At 47.6% G+C, this 27,518-nt stretch overlaps 1 protein-coding gene across 2 annotated transcripts; it reads right to left on the bottom strand.

The window, feature by feature from the left end:
* Positions 1–6,676: 6,676 nt before the first annotated feature.
* Kif18b (kinesin family member 18B) lies at positions 6,677–25,963 on the bottom strand. 2 transcript variants are annotated; one of them, XM_034506161.2, is made up of 16 exons: positions 25,836–25,963; positions 17,497–17,823; positions 16,764–16,921; positions 16,227–16,331; positions 15,905–16,015; positions 15,625–15,822; positions 15,336–15,512; positions 14,799–14,873; positions 14,566–14,663; positions 13,992–14,160; positions 13,438–13,553; positions 10,025–10,230; positions 9,247–9,766; positions 8,118–8,201; positions 7,598–7,683; positions 6,677–7,409 (listed from the first exon to the last, which is right to left on the bottom strand). In XM_034506161.2, exons 2-16 carry the CDS (start codon positions 17,813–17,815, stop codon positions 7,333–7,335), a joined length of 2,499 nt encoding a protein of 832 aa, XP_034362052.1. In that variant the 5' UTR covers positions 17,816–17,823; positions 25,836–25,963; the 3' UTR covers positions 6,677–7,332. The 2 variants fall into 2 exon arrangements, with proteins under 2 accessions (XP_034362052.1, XP_076791821.1); XM_076935706.1 differs by having other exon boundaries at positions 7,178–7,409; positions 14,016–14,160; positions 25,836–25,959.
* Positions 25,964–27,518: the final 1,555 nt, after the last annotated feature.

Raw genomic sequence — 27,518 nt, 5'->3', positions numbered from 1 at the left:
CAGCTGAGCCATCTCTCCCCCCCTCCCCCAGTGACTTTTGATACTCCTATAAGTTGGGATGGTAAAGAGCGGGGGACTTTAAAGAAGGAGACTCACTAGAGGTTAGCCTTTAACTCAGGGCTCATCTCACAGCATAGGCGTGGCCTCTCCTTCCAGGTGTACACAGGTCTGAAGGGAAAAGATATGATGAGGGCAGGAGAGATTTGTCAACAAAGCTGGAAAATTCCTCCTGTATTAGTCGGGGTTCTCTAGAGTCACAGAACTTATGGAATGTCTCTCTACATTGAGGGAATTTATTGTGATGACTTACAGTCTGCAGTCCAACTAACTCAACAATGGGCAGCTGTGGATGTCCAAGAATCTAGTAGTTGCTCAGTCTCACAAGGTTAATTGTCTCAGCTGGTCTTCTGTCGAAGTAGATTCTAACAGATGTGCTGGCAGTCGAAGAGTGAACCTTCCCTCTCCCAATGTCTCCAGCAGAAGGTGTTGCCCAGATTAAGGTGTGTACCACCACGCCTGGATCTGGGACTTGCTTCTTCCAGGCTGACCTTGAACTCAGAGATCTCCTTGCTTCAGTCTCCTGGGATTAGAGGCATATATTCCCTTGCCTGGGCCTAAGCTTTTCCTGGACACTATACCTCAAGATTTTCATGTCAAGATCCAGGTCAGAAACTTGTGTCTTCCAGCCTTAAGATCTGGATCACAGGTGAGCCCTCCAATTCTGGATTGTAGTTCATTCCAGATATAGTTGACAGCCAGGAATAGCCACCTCACCTCCTGTGTATGTGAGTTTGTTTCAGTACCAGCCACGGAATTCTCCAGCCCGTGGCCTACAGCCCCCTCCCTGGGGTCGTGATCCAGTCCCAAGTCCCATACTAACCCCACTGGACTTTCAGACCCTTGCTATGCCTCTCAGAGGGTCTTTGTGCATAGAGACAAGAGAAAAACATTCCTGGTTGCAGTTGATGTACAAACTTTCATTATTAGTATTTTTATTACACATTCACTGTAGAGAAATCAGAAAACACATATAAACAATATAAATATTTAATTAGCCATAAATTTGCCACATGGAGATAAACACTGCCAGATTTTTCTACACATATAAATACAATTTTTTTCAAAACAAGCCCATACTGCACCAATTATTTTGTAATTTGCTTTTCTTTCAACAATATGTTGCGAACATCTTTCTAAATCAATAAACATTTACCTCTATCATCGTTTTAACAGCTGTATCGCTTTCCACTCTCTGCTTTCATTTAAGGAAGCCTGTTATTGCACAACCAACAACTGTAAGCCTCTAGCCAAATTCTCAGCCCACGCCTCACCATACCCATGCATATCTGCCCCAGACAGGCACTTGGTAGGAAGACAGGCAGGCCCTCTGCCCTCCCAGTCGCCACTGGCACTCCCATCCTCCCAGCCTGGCTCATGCCTCATCCTCTGTCTGACTACTTTTCAACTTTCCCAAGCAGAACTCTCCAACACCAACGCCTCAGGCCAAACTCCAGCAGACTTTTAGACTCCAAGGCAGGGTGCTGTTAACCATGGAGACAGATGCTAGGATACCTCACTACAGAGCCCACAGCTAAGTTGAGCTCCACTTCAAGCCAGAGTGGGGATAAGATGGCCTCCTTGTGTCCCTCTCTCTGTACTAAAGTCTGACAGATGATCCTTTGCTTACCAGGCAAAGCGTCAACCCCTCCTGGGACAATCCCAGGACTGGTCTCAGCTCATAGACACCGTTCTTATGTTTCCCACAGAGGACAGTCTCACAAGTAGCCATGCAATTTGAGTGTCACCTGCTGGCTCTGCTGCATACTTGTCCTGCCCAGGGCAAGTACAGCATGATGATAGGATCAAGACTGGCTGACCAGCCAGGCAGTGGTGGCGCACACCTTTAATCCCAGCCCTTGGGAGGCAGAGGCAGGCGAATATCTGAGTTCGAGGCCAGCCTGGTCTACAGAGTGAGTTCTAGGACAGCCAGGGCTACACAGAGAAACCCTGTCTCGAAAAACCAAAAAAAAAAAAAAAAAAAAAAAAAAAAAAAAAAAAAAAAAAAAAAAAAAACTAGTTGATTCCCCCATCCCATGGTGCTGTCTGAAGGAGGGGAATTGAGGCACATGGCCACTAGGCCACTAGATGGCAGTGTTCAGCTGCCCAGGTCTAGTCACGGAAGCTTGGTGGAAGGAACAGGTTTTCCTAGTGGTTGGTGGTTTTTCTAAGGTCCGCCTTTGTATCCCTCTAGACTCACCTCAGCTGTGGCAGTGCCCTATTGAAGAGAAAGCAACACTTTGTTTCCTCAGGGGCTCTGACGTTTTAGATGACACCATCTCTGATTTTCCATTTCCCTATCTGTGAAATGAGGACTCATCTTCCAAGAACATTGTGAGGACTGTGAGAGATAGCCACAGTGGGCACTGATGACAAACCATTGCATCCATTTCAATAACGCCTCCTACTTCCCAGATGTCAGTGTTTCTATGATGGCCAGGAGGGGCAGGGTAAGGGCTGCCAAGTCCTACTGCCTCCACTGGAAGGAAGTACGTGAGACCCTTCCAAGGAAGATCACATGGGTGTGTGGATAGGACCAAGGTACAATGCTGGGTAAAGAGAGAGGGAATTAGCGTCATTTTCTCCTAGACTTCTAGCTGTTGGTGGCTTCAGGTCCTACAGGGTCATAGTTGGGTTCTTGTTATTTCTTTGTTGTCACTGTTGTTTTGTGAAACATAGTCTTATACACCTCAGGCTGGCCTTAGACTTGCAATCCGCCTGCCTCTGCCTCCCAAGTGCTGGGATTAAAGGCGTGCGCTACCACTGGCCGGCCCCACGTTTTTTTCAAACTGTGTGGAGACTGAAGTAGATATTGCCCAACCTAAACAGCTTCCTTGCCTCCCTAATCCCCTGGTGGGCTCTGTTCTCACTTGTCTTCTCTAGACTTGAGGCTTTTTTTTTTTTTTTTTTTTTTTTTAAATAATGTGTAGCCCAGGCTGGCCTCGAACTCGTGATCCTCCTGCCTTGGCCTCCTTTAGCAAATCCTACTGGCGTGTGCCACCACAACCGGCGACTTGAGGCTCTTAAAACTTCATCTGATTCCAGCAACTTTTGGTGTGTTGATACCTTTCATGCCTGGATGCCCTGTGCTGCTCTGCCTGAGTTCTCCTGGGAGGATGAGCTGAGTCTTCCCCTACAAGTGGGAATTTCCTGATGCTAGAACCTACCATCCCCTTTAGATCAGGGTCTATTTCACCCAGATCAATACCCTACAGGACAGGATTAGCTTCTTACCCACTGAAGCTTCTGCAGGTAACAGCTGTCTCTGTCTTCACTTGGAGATGACTTGCCTCAGACTAGGGACCACTCATTCTCCCACCTATTATAGCCTGTGCCCCAGACAGGTTCTGCTGACTAGAAATCAGCTTCTGTGGCTGCAGAACGATCCTAGACTGGACCCCAGAATCCCTTCTTCTTCCTCCTTGAGCCCCGCCCCTTTCTCTTGTTGGCGCCATCAGCTCCTTTACTTCCACAGGTCCTGGGGCCAGGCAGCTGTGGCAGGGTTAATAAGCTCAGGCCCTTTCTCCCTCGCCTTTCCTGGCTCCAGTCAGACCCACTCCAGCTTGTCCTTTACCTCCTAGTCTCTTACCCTGAGATCTGCTTTTTAATTGCTTTCCCAGCCTGCTTTGCGCCTTCTCCCCACATTGCCTGGCCCCCTCCCTTGAGTACCTCAGGGAGGGTGAGAGGCAGGGATCAGATGTAGCCCTGATGGGAGAAAAGCTTAGCAGCCCTCCAAGGAGATAGGACAGACCAATGGATAGGGCTGTGCTGAGCAGAGGAGAGCCATGAGACTTAGTTGAAAACACACGGCTCTACCAAAGGACCCAAGTTCAATTCCCAGCATCCTCATAGCAGCTCACAACTGTCTATAACTCCTGTTCCAGGGGATCTGACATCCTGACACAGATATACATGTGGTCAAAACACCAATGCACATGAAATAAAAACAAATAATCAAAAAACACAGTTCTCAGACTCCTAGGGGGTGAATCTGGCCCCTTCCTCCCTCAACAACATTCATCCCCAGTTGTCCTGTGTCCCTCTTCACAGAACTATGGCAAGCCAACATGGCTGCACGTGTCTTTGGCCAGAGGATCACTATATGAGTTCTAGGCCAGCCTAGTCTACATAGTGAGTTCAAGGACAGACAGCACTACATAGAGAGACCCTGCCTCATACAAGCAAGCACACAAACAAATACAAAAAGAACTTATGGGAGACCAGACTGCATGACTTAGATTCTATCTGGAACCAGGATCCCTCAAGCAGAGTACAGAGCCATGAGGCCATTGCAGGAAGACTCTGGAGACAGGTGAGCGGGAATCCAGGACAGAACTCATGAATTAGCTGCCAAGGAGATTCCCAGGCATGGAAATCTGGGAAGGGAGCAAGCTGAAGGCTGCATGCAGGGAAAACACAAGGAGGATTCCATCACAGGGATAGGTGCCAGCCCTTCTTCCACCACAAAGGTTCTCTGCTCTTGGCCACAAACCTGATCTTATGACACTGGGTAGAAATGTATACTCCCATGGCAGGTCCAGATCTAAGACTCAGTGTGAGCGAGGGGGTGGTTATATGAGGAGTGGGGTGACAGGATTTCTAAATTAACAGGAGCAGGGCCAGGATGACGCAGGGAGAGACGGGTCTATGGTAGACAGGGAGGCATTGATTACCATGTCTTGTGAGTGACTCTATGAAAGAACAATCCAATTTCAGAGTCTCATCGCTCATGCAAGTCAGACGGAAGCTGGATGTCAGCTTGCTACCCTCCTGCAGTCCCAACTGCCTATGGCATGCAGGACACCACACGGCAAGCTCTCAGCCTGACCTCCTGTGATTGAGGGCAGGAGCTGCACGTGCTTAGTTCCATCAGCCCAAAGTCTTTGTACATTTTATGGGTCACCCGAGAGCACACTTTGTACCACAGAGCCACAAATGTTTGCCGAGCGAATGGCTAGCAGCTGAACATCCTTGTCGAGAGTGACCTCTCCCACTGTCAGGCCGCCCCCAGCCTGGGCAAACTCTACCTCATGCAAGGAGTTTATTGTGCAGAGCATGCCCTCTGGCCCTGGTTACTGGTTGCCTTGCCCCCATGCCGACTGCCTCTGCACCCAAAGGGCAGTAGTGATGATCCGAGGAGGTGATGTATGTGAAGACCCCAGGAAATGGAGAAGTTACTCCACTGGAATCTAGCTGTCACTCAGCAAGGCCTCCTGAAGGGAAAGCACTGTGCCAAGCTGCCAGGGGATGCAGATGTGCGTCTGTGATGGCTTCGAGGGAGCCATGGTACACAGGGGAACAAACTCATTAAGACTAATTGGAGAGGCGGGAACCCCATGCCTGCGAAAGAAAAATGAGGTCTGTTCACTTCTAAAAGGAAGCAGTCCTGTGTTATGTAAAAACCAGAATGTGTGCTGGATCCCGAACACTTGCTGTCCAATTCGGACAGGTTGGGCAGAGGTGGTTGATTTTGTCTCTCTTATCCATCTCACTGGGTCAGCATAAGCTCTGGGATACAGGCTGGCAGTGGCAGCACAGAGATGCTTAGCTACCTGCTTTTCCTCACTGTCCCAATAAAGGACAAATTGAGCAACAGGGGGGCCAGGCAGGCAGAGTGACTGCTCCCCAAAACAGCAAGAACTTCTCTGAGGCTGGCAGCATTATTTACACAATATTCACAATGTGCTAAATACCCTTAAAATGTTTGTTTTCAGGAGCAAGTTCAACACAAGCTCTTGTAATTTTGTTTACACTATTAATTCACTCAGCCAACCATGTCTTCATGGAAAGAACAGAGATAACCATGTTGAATCCCTGTGAGATCCAGTGAATGGAAAGGAAGGGGGGGGGGAGGAGCAGGCTGCACTGGACCCTAGCTGGGATTCACTTGGAGGTTTACCTCAGACTTTGGTACTTACTATTCAAAAGGCCATTCCTGACAGCAGAACAAGCCACCCCTAAGATTATAGCATGTACTAGACAGCCGAGTGAGATTCTTTTTAAATTCACAGGGGCAAAGACCCTGAAATGAGGGAAATATTTTGTGTGCAGGCAACATGTGTGTGTGCACGTGTGTGGTCAGAGGACAACTGTGGTGTGGGGCTCTGGGATTGAGTTCAGGTTGTCAGGTCAGCAAAACCAGAGCCTTTACCTGCAGAGCCATCTCCCAGGCCCAGGGAGAGGATTGTTACTGTAGGGGCCAGGCAGGTATGTTTTCTGGATTCTATGTTTTTTTTTTCTTTTTCTTTTTTTTTCCGGGACAGGGTTTCTCTGTATAGCCCTGGCTATCCAGGAACTCTGTAGACCAGGCTGGCCTCAAACTCAGAAATCCGCCTGCCTCTGCCTCCCAAGTGCTGGGATTAAATGTGTGTGCCACCACTGCCTGGCGGATTCTACGTTTCTTGAACCAGGGCTGCAAGCATTCTAAGCAAGCACCCTACCATTGAGCTACAGGCCTAGAAGTTCCTTGTTGATTTTTTTTTTCACCTTATGTAGCAAAAGTTGTCTTCTAACTCAAGATCCTCCTGCTTCAGCTTTTTCCCACGTGCTGGGATTACAGGCATGTGTCACCACACGCAGCTTGAAGTCTTAAAGATAAGAAAGAAAAATCAGCACCAACTTTTCAGAGAATAGAAGGAAGACACCACAGACAGAGATGTTTATTATTACAGCGAAAAATCTATACATCTATAGGCATACACCTATGTGAATACATATACATACATGTGAACATGGAGAAGCCAAAGACAAGAAGGATGCCTAAAAACTGACACAACCAGCTGGCATTTATACCTAAGGCTCTATCCTCTCTCCTTACATTCTGGATGTATACCATGTTTAGCACCAGGAGAGCTAAGCAGACACTTGTCAGCAACCCCTCTTGGCCCCATCCACCTTCACTATGCAGAGCCCTGTTGTCAGACATGAAGCTGAGGGGTAAGAACACAGCCTAAGAGTTCTCTGCTTGCCTGGAAGGATTTGGGAATGAGAAACCCTGACAGAGTCCTTGAATACAGCCACACGTTTATCACTCACAAAGGAGGATGTATATATGTAGACACATATGTGAGTGTGAATGAGATTAATGAAGACGGCACATAGGCGAATGGTTGGGGAGGGCATTACTAAAGCTAGGGCATGGTGGTGTTAATTGCTCCAAGGTGAGGACGGCAGGCCAGGGACTCTTGGCATTGGCAGCTCCAAGGACAAGAGAAGGCTATTGGCGGATCAGAACAAGCGTGGATGCCAGGACTCCCTCGTGGGCAGGATACCCAGTTAACAGCACTCTGTCTCCTCAATCAGTCCCTTAGGGGTCCTCTGGTCATCAAAGCAGTGGGTGCTCAAGGAGGGTTCTGCAGGCCAGTTAGACAGAAAGGGGTCCAGGAAGACGAAGTGAGGCTCTGTCCCACAGCTCTTGCCTCCTCCCTCATGAGGGTCCTGGAAGTGCCCTCCTTCCACCTGGGTCCCCATGCACCCTGCCCCACACCCCATTTTCATCTGCCCCCTTTGCTCAGCTATGCTTGTCCCCAGTTTCAGTTACCTGGGACTGTGAAGGGTCTGTCTGGCTTCTTCAAGGTGCTACTGTGGAGGCGGGCTATGCAGCTGCGGCCTTGGGAGACTGAGGGCCTGAAGGAGGGAAGGCAGAGAGACAAGAAGGTGGGTCGGTCACAGGCATGTTCTGGACCCAGGTGTGTGGTGAAAAGGGTTGGCTAGGCACTAAACCTCAAAGGCAGAAGCTAAACAAAACCTCGTGAGAATGGGACAAAGAGGGAAAGGCTTGTGGAATGAGGGCACTCAAGGAAGCGGAGGCTCGGGAAAGTTTCCAATCAGTGGTTAACCAATGAACGACGACTCTCTCTAGTGGGTAGGAGGCTAAGGCCCACATCATCTCTGGGAAAATCCTGTGATAAATAAAGACCAGAGAAATTCCAGCCAGAGAACTAAATACTGGCCCTGCTCACAAGCTCTTGGCTGCTTTCTCCAAGGTGAAAACCAGCGGGGACGTGCACCCAGTTGGTGGCCACCGCTTGTTAGAGCTCTCTCCCCATCGCCAGCCTCACCTCACAGTGCGCCTCTTCTTGCCGGCAGTAGTTGTAGGAAGAGAATCTGGCTTGCGGCCCTTCGTGAACATGAAGACAGGTGCACTGTGGGGGCGGGAGAGACAGGTCAGGAGGAAACCAGAAATGCCACTGACCAGTCTTCTCTCTCCAGCTGCTTCGAGCTTGCAGGCAGAAAGGTTGGACCAAATGACCTGAGGCTTCTTTCTGCTAAGAGGTGGTCTCTCTCCCTGCCTCTCTTAGCCCGGGCTGACAGCTGAGTGACAGCCCTGTTCTGGGAGAACATCCAGATGTCAGTTTCTCCTGCATCCTGGGAGCTGGAGTTCAAGCAATTTCACCCTTCCACCTGCCCAGCTCAGAGCTTGTTACTGAGAGCCAGCTCAGGGGGCATGGAAGGTGTGGGGCTGTGGGTGAACAGCCTATTGGCCACTGCCTTACATATCCAGGTCACTCTGCCCCTTGTTTAGTCCGGAGCAGATAGCTGGTCCCTTCCCCCATTGCATACTTAGAGGGCAAAGGTTACAGTTCTGTCTTTGCACTAGAAAATACTAAATTAAGTTTTCCTTCCATAGTGTCCTGCCTGACCCCTTTGGGTTTTTTGAGACAGGGTTTCACTGTGTAGCCAGCCCTGGCTGTCCTAGAACTCATTATATAGCCCAGGCTGGCCTTGAACTTACAGAGATCTACCTGCCTCTGCCTCCCGAGTGCTGGAATTAATGGTATGTGCCACCACACTACCTTCCTTTCCTATTCTCAACACTGGGATAGAGAGAAAAATCTGGTGTTCAAGTAGATGAAATAGGTATTTGTCTGTGGAATACAAACTCAGAACAGGTCACGGAACCAAAACAAAACATAAGAATAGATAGGTCTGGGACTGTTAATTCCTGATTTCCTGATGACCCTTCCTAAGTTAAGGTCCCATTAGCTACTCATGAGCATGCCACAAACCAGCAGAGTTGGAGGGATAAGGCACAGGTCCATGTTGCCTTACAACTGCACGCTCTGCTTTCCTGGGCCTGGGCACAAGACTGACGAGTGACCAAGAGGAGACAGATGGTAAGTGTCTCCACTCCGAGAGTCAGGCTACCTTCCATCTTCTGGCAGGTGTGGGAGATGACAGGAGACTCACCTGGGGAGAAAGGGCTGGTCTGTGTTGTTCAGCTCCTGGGAAACTTTTTCCCAGTCAAAAAGTTCATGGAAGCTGGGTTTGGAGGGGGATTCCTCAGAGACATTGAAGGTGGTGTTGAGGTCACGAGTGGGTAGGGCCAGAGGAGTGGAACAGTTCTGTAAGGCAGAAGGGCCCAGGGGTACCCGGCTTTTAATGACTGTGGCTGGGCAGACTCGGGAGGAGGGGGAAGAGGCCCTTTCTCCTTTGGGAGTTCTGGGCTCAGAGGACGGCTGGGCCTTAGGTAGAGAGCCCCTCCTTAGGCAGGGGAGGAAGGACTGGCGCTGGCGCTTCATCTCCAGATTTGGGGCTGGTAGGCTGCCTGGCTCTTCGGGGCTCAGCTTCCTTTTTTTCTCCTTGGCAGGCTTTTGGAATGTCTTATCTGAGGTGCAGTCAGGTGCCAGTGGGATCCCCAGAGTGTGTGTGAGACCATTCAGTTGCTTTGCCATGGTCCGGGTTACTGGACCACAGTACCCTGAAGACTCTGGACAGAGAGAAGGAAAACGCTGAGACAAGACTGGGGCTGGCCAGAGAGAAAGAGGGTGTATAGAACATAGGGGCAGACAGCAGAGGCACAAAGAGCCCCCAACCTCTCCGTTCTCTTTGGCCTGTTTGTGCATAGAAAACCATGACCTTAGTTAGGCTCCAGCCTCCCACAAGAGCATAAGACAGTATATGAGGTCCCAGTCCACACCTTAGCTACAGACAGGCCTTAGAGGTTATACTAATAGGCGACACTCACTAGACTCTGAACACAGCTCCTGAGCTAGCGGGTCCCCCCTGGCCAGACCAGGAGATCTGGGGTTCTCAGCCACGTGCTCAATGCTTTCCTTGAGCACTAGCTGCTGCACGGTCTCAAATTCTGAGATCATGTCAGGAGTCAGGAGGTTGGCTGCCTGCAGTAGGGAGTACTGTTGCTGGGCCAGGCGTAGCACCCGGAGGGCCAACCTGGAACAGAGGAGAGAGAATTTGCATATAACTTATTTAGATCAAGGCTGATCAAGAAGGCGACTGTGCTATACACTGTCCCATCACTCTAGATGTGACTGAGGGCACTCTGGCTCTGCTGCTAGTTCCCTCCTGCCTTGCCCCAGACTAGCTTACTTGCTTCACCCTCCTCCTGGCCTTGGGTCCTGCTCTGGCATACCCTTAATGAAGGCCAACACCCCTGCAGGCAATGGTGGGAGGTGTCACCTATATTATACACGCCCCACAACAGAGACAGTGACCTGGGAAATAGGAAAAAGATGGCAAGTGACCTTGAACTTGGGAGGTCTGAATTCCTCCTCAGGTCTGACACTTAATAATGCTGTGGTCTTTTGGTCTCCTGTGGCTCAGACTGGCCCTGAACATGCTATAGAGCTCAGAATGTCATTGAACTCCAGATCTACCCTCTGGTCTCCACCTCCCAAATGCTAGAGTTACAGATGTGTGCACTGCTCCTAGCTTAGTGCTGGGACTGAAGTTCATTTATCCTGAGGGTAAGATAACTTAAGAACGCAGATCCAGTCAGTTCTGCTCAAACCCCAGCTCTCAACATGGCCCAGCAGCAGGGTCCTGACTCGCTGGTTAACTCAGTCTCTACAACTCTAAAACAGCTGGTAACAAGTACAATCACCTCATAGAGCTGCTGGAAATATTAACTAAGGGCTTTTTATTTACTTATGTATTGGTTCTTTAAGACAGGGTCTCTCTGTGTAGCCCTGGCTGTCCTAGAACTAGCTCTGTAGACCAGGCTGGCCTCAAACTCAGGATCTGCCTTCCTGTTTCCCGAGTGCTGGGATTAAAGCTGTGTGCCACCACATCTGGCTTTATTGTTGGCTGAGACAGGGATTTGCCATATAACTCTGGTTGGTCAGAAACTCAGAGATGGCCTGTCGGGCCTTCTGAGTTCTAAGACTAAAGGTGTGTGCCATTGTGCCCTTAAGTGACTTACTTTACATGCAGGATATTTAAAGAATGCCCGTCACACTAAACTATTATTTCTGTAAAATGGTACCTACTTTGTTGGAATATGGGGAGATTAAATAAGATAGGCTACGTTGGCTGTGGCTTTGAGAAGACCCTTAAAAATGCATTTGGAGATGTGTTTTCTAGCAAATGGCAGGGATCCTGAAAAAGTGTGTGAAAACCAACACACATTTCACATGCGCCAGGGGACTATTTAAAGGAAATTCTGAGGGTAATGTGATTATTGATATTGTAAATTTAGATTCTCATAAAGAAAATTCCCTTCCTCTAAGGCACGCCTGTGACAGCAGAGCAAACACAATTACCTTGGTAAGGATTATTCACAGCAAAGATCTAGCCTCAAGTAACCACCTGTCTGGACTCTCTGGACCCCTTCACTGCCCTCGGTCAGTGTGTGCTCAAGAAACACAAACTCATTTGGAAAAGCAGCCTCAAGGCCTTTGTGAAAGCAGGCAGGACATTAATTAAGGAAGACACAGCAAAAAACTCTGTATCTTTTTGAGCCACTATTTATGAGGAAGATTTTCTGAACTCTTTGGAAAAGAGTGGGCATTGGGAGAAATACACCAGCCTAGATATCAGATGACCCGGGTCTGACTGTGTTTGCTGTGCCCTGGATAAAGGGCCCAGTTCTCTTTGTGGACATGGGCTTTCAAATTAGTTTGAAAGTTTTCAGCACATAATATAGAAGGTTTCCAGCACATAATATAGAACTTAAGATAGTTTCTCTGTTGTGTATGTCCTATGTATTAGACCTCAGCATAAGATTTCATGTGACACTTTAATCCCAGCATGTGGACCTTTGTGAAGTGAGGCCAGTGGAGTCTACACAGTGAGTTCCAGGACAGCCAGGAATATGTAGAGATACTCCTGTCTCAAAACAACAAAAAACTGACCAACCAACCGAACAAGATTTAAAACAAAAACAAAAACAAAACAAAACCGCTGAACTAGAAAAAAAAAATCTCAAATCTATTCAATGCCCTGATGGTCCAAGTTCTAATCAAGTCAAAGAGAAATTACTTTATCTGGTTGTCAGAGCTTTTCCAAATGCAAAGGACAGTAAGACAGCCTGCAACAACTGATCCTTGGACTTAGAGGGCACAAGAAGTGTGATTTTCAAATCACAGCCTAGATGGAGGTAACTTGTCGGAGGCCACAAAACCACAGGTGGAGCCAAAATGGTGACCAAGTGGCCTCTCTCTATATAATGGGGACACCAGGAAGCAAGGCACTGAGTCATCCATGGGAGGCAGTGGTTGGGAGGCCAATGGGACATCCCACCCATGTATCCCTGGCTCCTCAGGGTCCAGGGAGCTGGCAGCATGAGACTGATAATGAGCCTTTGATTATTCAGGCCACAGCATTTTTGCTGAGTCGGGAACAGACACTCCCGACAAGAAATAAAATTTAGCAGGCCCTTCTGTCCAGAAGCTTTAAATACACTGCCTAGTGTGAACCGTGCTGGGGAGGGAAGAGTGGGGCTGGTAGCAGCAACACTAAGTGGCCGGGGATTTGTGTACTGGGGCCATGGGAGAACTAGAGAAAATCCTCTCTGTGGCCCAGAAGAAATGGTCCAAATCTTTTCTTCTTTGGCTTGGGGTGCAGGCTCTTACTGACTTCTGGGAAGTATTAGCCACAGTCTGTTGTTAAGGATGCATAGGAAAATCTGACTCATGGTTACCCCTATTCCATGTGGGGCCCGGCTCCTCCTGGCTGTGGACAGCAGTTCTGCTATAGACTGGAAAGCCACCTGCCAGCCCCGGCAGCCTGCCCTCGAGTAGTGCTTGCTGACTGTCTGGGGTTTGGTAAGGTTTGGAGGGTGGAGTGGGGATGGAAGTGGGGGTGGGGTGGTATTGTTTGCTTTCCTTGCCAGTCTGATAGCTTGAAAACAGCATGGGATAAAGCCGATGAAAGGAGAGTTAAAGCAGGCAGTGGTGCACGCCTTTAATCCCAGCACTCCAGAGGCAGGAGGATCTGAGTTTGAGGGCAGCCTGATCTACAGAGCAAGTTCTAGGACAGCCAGGGCTACACAGAGAGACCCTGTCTCCAAACAACCAAAGAAAAGAGACTTGACTGTCAGCTAAGCACCAGAACTTTCATGACATTCTAAATATCAGCTGTCACCCCCGGAGGCTGACCTGCCACTTCCCACCTCAGACTCATTGGAGACAAGACACCTACTGTTTAGAGTGGTCCACATCCAGTTTCTGTGGTGAGTGTTGGCTCATGCCTGGCTTCGCCTGCACAGAAGGACTAGGGGACCCTGGCAGGGTTGGCTCTGACATCTGGGTTGGAAACTAAAGAAGGAGGAGACATTAATGGAGCAGCCAGGATGATCTCCTAAAATCCTTCCCCTGGGATGCTGACATGACTCAGCAGACCAAGGGCTTTGCCACTAAGCCTGGGTTCAATCCCTGGGACCCACATGGTAGAAGGAGAGAACCAACTGTCACAAATTATCCTCTGAGTTATACATATGCACTATGGCATGGACAGACAGACAGACAGACAGACACACACACACACACACAAACACACAAAACAAATAAACAAATGTTCAAAGATAAACAAATAAATAAAATCCTTCTCTCCTTTCTTCCAGCCACTTTCAAGCAAGTAAGAACCTGACAGATTCAAGACATGCATGTGGGCAGAGAAGGGGGACTGCCTTCCTGATATCCCACCAGCCCAAGTCTTTTTAAGGCCCAGGTTTCACTCTCTCCCCCTGGTCCTACCTGTTTGTCCTGGGGGGACTGCACCTGCTCTGAAGCATTTTCATCCACAGTCTCCTGCCCCTGGGCATTTATTTCCAGGCTCTCCTCTCGAGGAGCTTCACCCTTTGCACGGAACTCTGGGGTACAGGACTGGCTGGATTGCCCAGGCTGTAACGAGGAGCTAGAAAGGCTGAGGAAGAAATGAATTTTGAGAGGTTTAAGAGGGGGGTTGAACAAGGGGAGGCAGAAAATTTTGGTATCTGGGTGGCAGAGGCCCATTTGCAACAGGTGAGTGACAAATGGGTAGCCATTGGGAGTGGGAGCTGGCAGAGACTAACTGGTTTAAGACAATGAGACCCAGCCCCTATGCTGACCTTCTCCTGATAAAAAGACACTTGTTTGCTTATTTGGGCTGGGATGTTAGTTGTCCATCTAGGTAACTTTTAGTTGCTAGGTCCTGGTGAGGAACCCCTTGTTTCAGGTGTTGGATCATAGGCAAACATACCTAGCTCATCAAGTGGCAAAAAAAGAATGGGGGCTCATTCCTTCTGCAGCTGACCTGAAGGGTGGGATAGGAAAGGGCACCCAAGCTCACCTTTGTGGTATGCTCAACTTGGGGGGCTGTGGAGAGCGCTGTTGCAGGGCCTGTGCTCCAGCCTCATATGTCTGGAGCTTCTCCCTCAGGGCAGCCACCTGAAACAACAGTAGCCCAGTCTGCAGAGCCCCAGGTGACCACAAAGGCAGGGTACAGAACCCCAATAGGACTCCAAACTTCGGTGTCTTGCTCCCTGTCCCTGTCCTGAGTCTGGTTCCCAAAGGATGCCTCACCTCAGCCTGGAGCTGCTGGCAGATGGTGGCATACTGGCTAATGTGATGGTCCAGGCTGATCACATTGCTCTTCAGCTGAGATGGGGACACAGAAGAGATTTGTTTATTGAAACAAATAATAGCTATCCCCATGATAGGGATGGGGAAGCCCATTCCTGTTACTGAGACTCCCTCTCCCAAGTCAGTAACGTGCCTGGGACTACACCAAGGGGCGGAGGACTGTATGTGGCCTGAGCCCTGACTCTGACTGGAACACTCTAGCCAGGCAGAGGGCTGCTCTGTAGCAGCTCCAGGTAAGTGGAGCTCAGTGCAGAGACAGGCGACAGGCGGGGAAGACCAGTGTGCCTTTGGAGGAATCAGTGTGTGTGGCTACCTATGTCACTTTCTCAACATAGGCTTTGCTGCCTGTAGCATGCTCAGTCACGAGTACAGGGCACTTTCTGTGCCTGGGAACATTGAACAGGAATCTAAGGAGGCTGTCTAGGGCTTGTCCCCACCTCCTCTCAGGTTGGGGGCTCCCTGCCCGCTGGCACGCACCGTGAGTCTGATCTCCTTGGCACGGTCAGCATATTTGAGGGTGTTGTAAGTATCCTCGTAGGTCAGGCTGGAAGGGCTGATGGCAGCAATCATCACGGTACGGCAGTTGCCCCCGATGGAGTCCTTGAGCAGGCGGGTCAGTTTGCTGTCTCGGTAGGGTACATGAGACTTGCGGCCCTGGTAGCAGTAAGCGCATAGTTGGGTTAGATTGCCCTGTCCTGGAGGGAAGGATCACGGGGTTCAGGGGCTCATTTTCTCTTCTAAGGGTGCAGGGAGAGCTCCATAGTACCTTTGCGTCAGCCAGGGCATTGAGGACATTAATGAGCGCCAACAGAGAGCGGTTGATGTTGGCACCCTCCCGCAGCCGCTCTCCTTTGGCATGGGTGCTAGATGCCCGCTCTGAGCCAGCCAGGTCAATCAAACTCATCTTGGCTACTCGGAGGGCCTGAGTCAGTCCTGGAACCCGGTCCTGCTGCTTCACAAAGATCTGGGGAGCAGGGGGTAGGAGTGAGGGAGGAGTGTAGCTATCAGAACCCCCAGCTTCAGGCAGAGCTCACGCTGCTGCTCACCTGGAAGATGGCATGAGAGCGGGAAGACGTGGCATTGGCGTCCGTGGGGTGCTGCGTGCGGCTGCAGTTGCCTCTGGTCAGCATCTCAAGTAGCTGCTCCGCTGAGGCTGGCTACGGAAAAGGTCCCCAGGGCGGGGTCGTGTCTTACCACCAGGGCTTGTCTCCTGGCAGGAAGGCTGCTCTTCAGAACCTGTCACCGCCACCACCACTGCTACCACCATCCCCAATCACCTCCACAGTACCCAGGAGATCCCCAAACTGCATTTGAGGAAACCGTTGAGGACCAATGAAGTGGTGGCCACACCTGAGGCCCAGTGAATACCTGGTGGAAAGAAAGTCCCTGCACCACAACACCCTTATCAGGGTCCTCACGGATGGTGAGGGGTCCTTTGGGCTCCAGGAGGTCATGGATCTGCTCGTTATACACCTTAGGAAAAAGGACAAGAGGAAGAGACCTGAGGAAGATCATCCTCCCTGGGACAGCAACACAGAGAGCACGCACTGGGGTGAGGAGGGCCAGACTCAGTAGAACTGATGCTGAGCCACCGACCCTGCAGTGGCACTGAGCCACCAACCCTGCGGTGGCACTTTGTGGTGATGTCAAATGACAGGAGTAGAAGGGCAAGTTTCCTTTTCACATGGCCTCTCACTGGGCTGTATCTGTTTCCTTTTCACATGGCCTCTCACTGGGCTGTATCTGTTTCCTTTTCACATGGCCTCTCACTGGGCTATATCTGTTTCCTTTTCACATAGCCTCTCACTGGGCTGTATCTGTTCCCGGAGCCTCCCCCACCTTCCCCACTCCCCTTCAGGTGTTGAGAGTGAAGTATGATGTGAGCCAGAGCGGCAGCAGCCCTACCTCCAGGTAACTGATGAGCACATTGAATTGCTTTTCTTCCTGGCAGGCTTCAAGACGCCTATATAGTTCCATGGTGGTCAGGTACATGATGCCAGGCTCTCCCTCCCTTCCCAGCATAGTGTGTGTCTTCCCAGCCCCGGTGGCTCCATAGGCAAACACTATAAAGGACAAAATACGGAACAGGGTGGCAGTAGGGCCAAATCTTCCTCTCCTAGAACTGTCCCAGCACATGTCCCTCAGGCTGGACCTTCCCAAGTCCCTTTCCTCTGCTACCTATGACCACAGTCCCAAGGCTTCTGCCATTGGAACCCCTCAGTGCTCAAGGTTAGCCTGTGGATTTCTGGTCAGTAGGATCTGCACTGGAGTTGAGAACTATCTCTTCTTTCTCGATGCTACAGCTGCCTTCTGATGGAGGACCACAGTTCTTGTACACACACACACTCACACACCCATACACACACACACACACACACACACACACACACACACACACACTTTTTATGTGATTTTATGATCACTGTTTCCTCCCTCTAGAGTGTTATAAGCATCAAGAGTTCAAACTCAGCGTCTAACTAATTGGCTACTGTAGACTAGGACCCAGTGGAATGCCTTGCATGGTCAAGTGAGTGAATAGACCCCACTCCAAAGCAGAGAGATCAGAAGATAAGTAGAACCCTTTTCTCAGAAAGAAACAGAGAAGCAAGCCAGAAACTCCCCAGCAGGCAGTTCTCACCTGAGCAGTTGTAGCCCTGGAGGAAGCTGTCGAGGATGTTGTGTGTAGTGTGCTGGAACACTTCCTGTTGAGTGGCCGCCTCACCAAAGACCCGGTCAAAGACAAACGTCAGGTCCTTGCCCTTCTTCTTGGGGCCATTGTGGGAGCCACTCCATTTTAGGCCAGGAAATCCCCCCTCACACTCCTCAGGGTCAAACACCAGCATCCGGTCATCTACCACCTGAATCACAGGCCGCCGTTGACTCTCTAGCTCCTTAGGGGTGGGAGGCCTCACCCGCACGACCACCCGAACCACGCTGTCTTCCACAGCCATCACCATGGCAACACCTGTGCAAAAAGATGAGGACCACACCAACTCAGGAATATGCTTCAGTATTGAAGGGCCTTTCCTCCACCTTCCTAGGGGCGACGTCTACTTTGTCCTCTAGAGAGCAAGACATCAGTAGCAAAATCAATTATTAATACATATCTTTCTCACTTGAAATAGCATCTCTGTCATATTCAAATGGCTTTGTTTCCAAAGGTCTTTTACTGGACTTCCTATATTTTCCACTAAGACATTTGGTTATAGGGCCAGTGAGATGGCTCAGCAAGTAAAGGTGCTTGCTGCCAAGCCTAAGACATTAAATTCAATCACCAGGACTCCTGCGATTTTTGCCTGACTCAACACATGCTTTGTGGCATGGCCCCCTTATGAGAAATAAAATGCAATAAACAATTTGCCTATACTCACACTCCTTCCATACTTTTCCTATCATTAAACACTTTAATTCTAGTAGCAAGACATCCTCACTGGACTTTTCGTAACTTTGTTAGTTATTCCCGGGCATTTGCTGTGCTATTTGACTTTTTAAGAAATTGTATAGGCAATAGCCTGGTTATGAAAAAATATAATCCCAGTTACAGAAAAGGATGAAGCAGGAAGACCACGAGTTCAGGGCCTGCTTGAGCTACAGGGTTGGGTCCTGCCCCAGGTAAATAAGAATGTTGGAATCAAGTTTGTGTGAAGCTTTGGCTTCCATGGTAGTACCAAGAGGGAAATAAAAAAGAAATAAAATGGAAGTTGGAGTGTAGCTTAATGGAAAACTTATACTAGCATAATTGAGGCCTTAGGTTTGATCCCCAGCACCGCTAAATACATAGCTAAATACATAAGAAAAATTGTTCTTTTCCCTCAAAAAATAACCCTAATATTGTTACAGCTGAAATTATACCAAATTTACATACTTATTAAATATTTTAGGCTGAGTGTGGTGGTCACAGCTTTAATACTAGCACTTGAAAGCGGAGGAAGATTTCTATGAATTTCAGTACAGCCAAGGCTACCTACCTCCTTAGACTTAGTCTCAAAAATAAAAATCTCCTAAATAAACAAAACATTTTAGGGAAAAGTGTGGCTATTGATTATTTAGATACATTTTATATTCCTCAAGAAGATGTTTTCATTTTTTAAATAAAAAAATTTCCAGATGTAACTACACTCTCAAATATTTTATTATGTGTATGTACGTGTGTGGATACAGTATGAGAGGCCAGAAGATGGCATCAGATAATAATAGTTGTAAGTCCCTCTAGGTTGGTGTTGGGTATCAAATGCTAGTCCCCTGAGAAACAGTAAATGTTTTCAATTGATGATCTATCCCTCCAGCCCTGAAATTGCTGTTACTATATTACTAAACCATTTATTACTAAGCCATCTCTCTGGCTCATTCTATTATTTTAAATACAGTTGTTATTAGAAAGATCTAGAGCTTTTAGCACCTTCTGATAATGTTCCTGTGACTTCTCTCCCTGGGGTACATTTCTGCTATTAAAGTAACCATGGGGAAAACCTGCCTTAAATGTAGTGAAGCCTACAACATTTTTGTTTGTTTGAGACAGGGTCTCCTGTAGCTCAGTCTAGCTACAAACTTGCTATGTAGCAGCTCCCCTCTTACCTCCACCTCCCAAGTGCTAGGATGAGCTACCGGCCACTGACCCAGGCAGCATAGATGACTGCAGTTAGCAATTTTCAGGTTGCTTTGTTTTTCTTTATGTAGTGATTTTTATTTTATGATACATTTTTTGAGATAGGGTCCCAAGTAGCTCAGGCTGGTTTGTTTGTTTGTTTGTTTGTTTGTTTTTAAACTATGTAGCTGAGGCTAGCCTTGAACTCTTGATCTTCCTGCCTCTACTTCCCAAGTGCTGGGATTGATTACAGGAACGACCCACCACTCTGGCTTACATTTAAATGGTCAAATATGTCTGTTCTTTCCTTTTATGGCTTTTTTGTTTTGTTTTGTTTTGTTTTTTGGAGTGTCTCATGTCACGAATGCTGACCCTGAACTCAGGATGTTGAGGATGTTCCGGAACCCTGATCTTTGGCTTCTACTTCCCATATGCTGCAATTACAGGTGTGTACCACCATGACCAGGTATTTTTTTTTATGATTTCTATGTCATGTTTAAGATGACTTTTTTTTTTCTGGGCTGGAGAGGCAGAGGCAGGTTAGTCAATCTCTGAGTTGGAGGCCAACCTAGTCTACATAGTAAGTTCCAGGACATCCAAGGCTACATGGTAAAAAATTCTGCAAACAAACAAACAAACAAACAAACAAAAAGACATTTCTCTCCAAAGCAACACTCCCGTCCAATAACTTCCTTTCTTACATTTTGTTCTTTATGGAATTAAAATTGTTGTGGAGCCGGGCAGTGGTGTCAGCACTTGGGAGGCAGAGGCAGGTTGATTTCTGAGTTTGAGGCCAGCCTTGTCTACAGAGTGAGTTCCAGGACAGCCAGGGCTACACAGAGAAACCCTGTCTCAAAAAAAAAAAAAAAAAAAAAAAAAAAAATCTATTAAAAAAAATTGTTGTGGATAGTGAAGTTTTAAAAATATCTTTCTTAGCCGGGCGTTGGTGGCACACGCCTTTAATCCCTGCACTTGGGAGGCAAAGGCAGGAGGATTTCTGAGTTCGAGGCCAGCCTGGTCTACAGAGTGAGTTCCAGGACAGACAAGGCTATACAGAGAAACCCTGTCTCGAAAAACCAAAAAAATAAAAAATAAAAAATAAAAAAAAAAAATCTTTCCAACTGGCAAGCAATTATCTCAAGATCATTTACTGAAGACAATTTCTTTCCCACCTATCTCAAATGCAAAAGGAATTTCTTAGAGACATGGTCTTATGTGTGGACCTCCCTCGGCTGCTGCTGCTTCCCTGGTGCACCGCTGTCCTCGCACCTCCGTGGCGTCTCCTTGTGTTCTTGGTTACTCTTGGACATCTCGCCTTGCATATGAGTTTAGAATTCTCTGGTAAGTAAGCTCATGAAGAAAATCCTACTAAGATTTTAATTTGGATTATTTTTAATTTATAGGTTAATATGAGAAGACTTGGTGTCTTTATGATATGGAAGCTTCCCACCTAGGACCTGCTGTCTCTTTCCGTGTATTCACAACTTTATAATCTTCAGTAAAATTTCATAATTTTCCTCTCATGAGTATCGTACATTCTTGGTTAGGTTTATTACTAGCTATTATACAGTCTTTGTTATATTGTGAATAGACACCTTTTAAAATTGCATTTCCCAAACCATATCTTGCCAGAATATAGACAGGAAAGCTTTGAATATCTGATGCATAACCTGCATCTGCCCAGAATGCCAAATGTTCTTATTAGTTCTAATAGACCGCCATTGATTCTCTTAGGCCTTTCAATTAGATGATAATATAGTTTACAAACAATGACAGTTGCTTTCTATTTTCAGCTCGTCTTTATTTGGTTGCCTCCACTGCCCGGTAGGGATGGAGGAATGGGTACTTGGTGAAATGATTATACTGTGTCTCTCCCTGAATCTGCTTATGCACAGGGTAATACAACAGATTTCCCAGTGTTAATCTGGTAATAATTCCAGAGGCTTCCAGCCCGTAGCCATTTGTACTCCCTCACATCTCTGTGCCTGTCTATTTCTCCTTTGAGCAAGCTACCAACAGTAGGGGCAGAGTTTTTGGAATGTGTGCAGGAGTCAGTTCAAGCCAGCTCTAGGGACATATTAACATGCGGGAGGAACGGGAGCTGTTCGTGAGGGGTACAGACAGATGAATGCTTTGCCGATAAAGGTTATATCTGCTGATCAGTCATAATGAAGGTCATTCAGTAAAGGAAAGTGGGCCTTAAAGTGGGCCTTCTGCTGAATATTCCAGCCAACAGCTTGGGGTTTCCTTGGGGAATGAGGCAGAAGTGAGCCGATTTGAAACTCTGTTCTTTCATGAACTCCTTAACTTCTTCCCAGCACCGAACAAGGGAAAGATACCAACCAACAATAATCCTTTTATGTGTGTATAATTCAGTTTTCATCCCGGCAATCAGATTGTCATAATAAACATATTAGCGAAGTGCTCACTGTATCAAGGTCTGTTCAAAGCAGCTCACACCCATCATCTCCTTTATCTCCACTGCGACCCCACAAGATGGATAGTATTAGTACACTCATTTTTCAATGAGAAAATTGAGACAGAGAGGGTTAAGCAACTTGCCCAAGGTTCTAATACTAGTGAGTGATGGAGCGCCAGTTCCAGCTCAGGCAGTCTGACCGCAGAGCCTGCTGTCCTGTCTGATAATGATATTATATATTATGCTCTGATGGTCACATGACTTTAATAGTTCCTATGTTTATATAATGACTATGATTCCTTTTATGGGACTAAATTATATGTTTTGAAAGCACTTGCAGATATGAACTCTACCTCATTTTCAACACTCAAGAATTCCCTTTTCTTGTTTTTACACTCACACTCCCAGGAGACCGGCTTCTCTGTGGGAACATGCTTAGGTCCACACTGGCTGCCTCCTCAGCAGTCCCCGAGGCTGGGGAGAGTTCTGGCTGAGGAGGAGCCACAGAGGAGCCTAACATTCTAAGCAGGAAATTAAAAAGGGCACTGGCAAGGAGTACGCATAACCTTTACAGCGCTCTTCTCCCGCCTCCGAGGGCCAGAGAGGCCAGTCTGTTTGCCTAATGAGATGTTCTTTCTTCCCAAGACAGTGCTGGGGGGCACCAGGTGCAGAATGTAAGGTAACACTCGGCATGGGTGCCCCAAGGATGCCTGGGTCCTGGTCTGTGTTCTGCATCTGACTAGTGGGAAGGTCTCTCCCTGATCCACACAAGCCCATCAGTGTCAAATCAGCTCCTTGATTTGAAAGCCAGTGAGAGCGGCTACCAATCTGCTCCTACCCCAGGGGGATGGGGAGATTAATGAGAGAACGTTTGTCAAATTTGCTTTGATCCTCGCTTGGAAAGAGCATTTCAGCCCAAAGTACAAGCGAGATGATTCTTTAATAAGATCTTCAGGGTGCGCAGGCAGCTACATTCAAGTCCTGTTTCTAACCCTGGGCAGCTCATTAAAGCCCAGAGGCTAGTATGCTTGCTGAGCAGGGGCTGGGAAGCCAAGGTCCAGATGTTTTAGGGGCAGTTTCTCTTGCCCACCCTTGTAGGGATGAGATCAACCTCTGAAGGAGGTTGATTCCCTGGAGGAGAATTTGTGAGGACCTGTGGGGGATCCCCCTGCAGACAAGGAGAGCTAAGACAGAGGGGAAGGAAGAAGTTCAGCTCTCCCATGATACTGCTACAGGGGCAGCTAAAGTCGCTTCACTGATTCTCACCATTCCTTACACACTTGTGTCTTGTCTCACACACTCATCCCAAGTCTTTGGTGCCTTTCCCAGCAGGAAGCAGATGCTGACTAACCCTTGTCCTCCAAACGAAAAAGGGCTACAGAAGAACAGAGGCTTGACCTAGAAGCCTAAGAATAAACATCATCGCTAACATTTATGGAGTGCTTCACTGAGTGTATCTGCATAGTAAGCCCTCTAGAGTAAGTATTTTACAAATGGCTTCTTTTTAGCTTTTCCAACAATCCCATTCTGTGAGAATTGCTGCACAAGTCATGGAACAAAGATAACCCATCAAACAGATGGTAGGCCGGGCTAGAATCTAGGCTCACACTGAGACACTACTCCATCCTTACACTAGTTCTGCCTGTAGGTCATTTTAGTAGGTTTTTTTGCCCAGCTTCTGGGTTTTGTATGTCCCTCACCTTGGTATCCATAGAACAGTGTGTTACAATAACTCCTCTCTCCTGCGCATGCTTGCTTTTGAAGAAGAATATCACACATAGGCTAGGCTTTTTCTATCCAGGGCTGGGTGTTGCGCATGTCCAAACGCTGAGCTCTAACAGTTCTGTCAATTCCCTTCTTTTGTTTTTCATTTCCTTTGATTTGGATATCCAGCTCAGCTTGGCCTGGAGACCCCAGTGCCTCTGCCTCCTGAGTGCTAGGACTGATGCACAGGCCACCGCAATGTCTGCTTTGCTTATTCCCTATCCTCTAAATGGTGATTTTTCTTGTCTTACGTTGTGGCTGGGAATTCCAGGACAGTACTGACTGGAAGCAGAGAGAGTGAGCATTTTTGCATCTTTACTCATTCACAGGGAATGCTTTTTGCTATTTCATCCGTTGTTAGTCCATTCCCAGGTTACCTCGACATACACTGGCAGACACTTAACATTGGCCATGCAGAGGATTGGACTTAGGACCTTGAACATGCTACTTTCTGGTCCCTGAGGTTTTATTTGAAGTTTTTACAAGTACACCTCTAAAAAGGGTAGACTTGCAATTTTAATCGTGTTCAAAATAAAATCTAGACTCTTATGAGAGAATGAAAAGGTTTGCTTTTCTAACTGACTGTAAATATCTGGGAATTGATTGGCTTCATTTGTGTGAAGGTAAATTTTAAGCTAATTTAATCACCTCATTGGCCTTAGATCAACTAAAAAATTCTATAGCTTCTATTTTGGGAGGACTGTGGTAGGGGTGCTAAGAACTAAACTCAGGCCTCGGAGATGCTGGGGAAGCATTTGCCACTAGCTCACACCTCATCCCCATGCTAGCTCTCTTTTAATTATAATTAAGATGTTCTACTTAACTGACTTCAGTGTATTTATTTAAATTCCCAAATGTGAATTTAATTTTTTCATTTGTATTTGTGTGTATGTGTGTTTTGTGTGGTGGTGTGTGTGTGGGGGTGTGTGTGTTGAAACAGTCTAAGCTCAGAGATCTTTCTCTGCCTCTCAGGTGCTGGGATTATAGAAGTGTCTGTGTTACTATGCCTATCCTGTATTTATAACTTGACTGCTTGTGGAGACAGAATGTAGTTTATACAATATTACAATAATTACAGTTGGTGTGTCACTAGATAAAAGCTTTACAAATGTCTCTAATAATATACTTCTATACTTAAAAAAAAAAAAAAAAAAAAAAAAAAAGTATTAGGGCTGGGAACGTAACTCCCTGGTAGAGTGTTCAGAGTCTGGGTTTGGTCTCTAGACCGTGAAAAGAAAAAGAAAAAAAAAAAAAAAGGTACAAATGGAGCTAAATTAGATAAAATAAAAACGAAGTAATCAAGAACAAGATGCCTTAAAATCCTGACTCGGGTGGGATGTGGTTCCATAATGAAATAGGCAGAGAAGAAATAGGATAGGGACATGGAGAGAAGTGCTGTTAACAATGAGAAGCTCATTCACAAAAGTAAAATTATGTATGTTCCCCGGAGTCAAGCTTAACTACTCTGTGCCTCGGCTTGTCAATAATCAAGTTGTAATATTTTTACTATCTGTGTCAGCAGTTTTTGTTAAGCTTGAATGAGATTGGGTTTTTAAGTGCCCAACAAATATTAGACACTGCTAGCAAAGTTCTGTGATACAGCATTTCCCCAAGATGCACAGAACCAACGAAACCAACACAAACCAGTATTTTAAGTTCTTTGGCACACACCAGGCTCTACCTTGTACATGTCACGTCAGTAGCTCAAATGTTCAAAGCTAAAAGAATCGACCCTCCTGGTACTAATAGACGCCTGGTTTTCTTTCATGCACGCCAGTGTTTATGAATGCTCCAGTAACCAAGTTGCCTCCCTCTGTACACACACAGCAGCGTAATCCGCTTTGACAAGAGGAGTGGAGAGGAGCGTGGCTATCCCATGCTCTCCTGTAGGGCGTCCCAGCTTCTCCAGTTCTGATGTGTAGAAACCCAATTCCACCTCCCACGCGAGGAGGGGTAGCTGCTACGGAGCCGGGTGCACCTTTCAAAGGATCGGGTATACATGAGAGGGCTCAATAAGGGTCCCGGACCGTGGGACGGACGCAGGGATCGCAATCGGCTGTGCGCTCGGTGCAAAGGAAGTGCCCTCCTACTCGTCCCCAACCTGCCCAAACAAGTGCAGATTCAGGTTCCAGCCGATCGCAGCAGGCCCGCGCGTACCACAGCTCCGCACCGAGCCCGCCGGGCCGCCCCACCGTGAACCAAAGGTTACCTTTCGTCTGTTCCCGCCGCTGGTGTCACGGGTCGCTTACGCGTCCCTCCACCTCCGACAGGAGCCCTCGGACTCAGGAGAGAGCTCCCCCACGCCCGATTCCACCGAACAAACCTTCTTCCGGCGCGGGGCGTTCAAACTAGCCGGTCCGCTCATCCGCGCTTCCCATTGGTCACCGCCGAGCTCGCTGATTGGCTGTTTTCTAAGCAACAAAGACAGCCCGAGGTGCGCTTGCGCACTAGTTCTCCTGCTTGGAGGTTTCTTTGGCAGACTCAAACTATACTGAGCCGAATTGCCGCCAGAAACCAGTATCTAGTGGTGTAACGCGGAGCCCCGCCTCAGTGGTCTGTGTACCGAGTTCAGCATCGGTTACAGTAACCACACATTCGACAGAATTTTAAACCTGCTTTTGTGGCCCAAATAGGTACCCTCATATTTAGAGTGGTTCGCGCCTTTAATCCCATCACTCAGAAGACAAAGGTTGGCGGATCTATGTGAGTTCGAAGCCAGCCAGCCTCTACGTAGAGCGTTCCAGACCAGCCAGAGCTACATGAGGGCTTTACTTGATCTCTGTTTTCAGCAAACTGTCCTTACGGTGGCATTGTGAGCAGGTCTGGGGCATGTACGGGTGGTAAAATTTCCTCCTTCACAACTGTGAACAGGCTAGTAGAGTCATTAATCACTGGATAACTTGACTGAAATTCTTTTTTTTTTTTGGGGGGGGGGGTGTTTTTGTTTTTTCGAGACAGGATTTCTCTGTGTAGCCCTGGCTGTCCTGGAACTCACTCTGTAGACCAGGCTGGCCTTGAACTCAGAAATCCGCCTGCCTCTGCCTCCCAAGTGCTGGGATTAAAGGCGTGCGCCACCACTGCCCGGCTTGACTCAAATTCTTTATTCACCGCACTTAGCTTAGTGAAGACAAAACAACAAAATTACATTAAGTTTGGGTTAGTACAAAGCAACAAGAACACTGAATACTCTTGCCTTCTCCATCTCCAAAAGGAACCAGTTGTTTGATGATAGCTTTCTGGTTAAGGGTGCCCTCCCCTGTTACTGTGAACTGTATTTCAGCAGAGGTTCCAGGTATAATGGAGGGTTTAGGTTTAGAGCCTTCAAGTACCGACTCTGTTTGTTTGTTTGTTTGTTTGTTTGTTTGTTTTTTCTCCCTAGCCTCCCCCGACTCCAACCCCCAAACTGAGGACCAACCCAAGGCCTTTTCTTTACCACTGAGCTAAATCCCCATAATTAAAAATTTTAGAAAGACATAAGGTGAATAACACATCTTGTAGACATTCAGTGAAACCACATTAGCTGTTCTTAGATTCAATCAACAATTGTTATGACAGGTTCAGTGGTTACCGTGGTACGTGATACATAGAGCTCACGGTCGATAGGGAAAAAAAATAAATATTTATCACAGGTGGGGATTGTGATACATGCTAAGGCAAAACGAGAGGGGAAATGTTACAAGTTCAAAACCAGCTTCATGTACACAGTAAGTACTAGGCCAGCTTGAAATATAGGGCGTCCCTGGAAAGGGGTAGAAGTAGGGAGAAGAGAATGAATAACTAACAATAACATAAGATGATACAAGCTGTAGTAAAAACAGACTGGGTGTAGTGGTTTGAATATGTTTGGCCCAGGGAGTGGCACTATTTGGAGGTGTAGCCTTGGAGTAGGTGT

This window comes from Arvicanthis niloticus, chromosome 6 (assembly GCF_011762505.2).
Source record: "Arvicanthis niloticus isolate mArvNil1 chromosome 6, mArvNil1.pat.X, whole genome shotgun sequence".
NCBI classification, from domain to species: domain Eukaryota; kingdom Metazoa; phylum Chordata; class Mammalia; order Rodentia; family Muridae; genus Arvicanthis; species Arvicanthis niloticus.
The sequence above is the reverse complement of the archived record's forward strand: the minus strand, read 5'-3'. Positions and strand labels throughout refer to the sequence as shown.

Excerpts from the sequence above, each read along its gene's own strand:
- Kif18b (XM_034506161.2), bottom strand. The coding sequence starts at position 17,815 with ATGGTGATGGCTGTGGAAGACAGCGTGGTTCGGGTGGTCGTGCGGGTG. Across the intron at positions 14,664-14,798 it reads GCCAGCAGCTCCAGGCTGAG|GTGGCTGCCCTGAGGGAGAA; the intron begins GTGAGGCATCCT and ends CTGTTGTTTCAG. Across the intron at positions 7,410-7,597 it reads CAGACCCTTCACAGTCCCAG|AACCCTCCTTGAGCACCCAC; the intron begins GTAACTGAAACT and ends ACTGGCCTGCAG.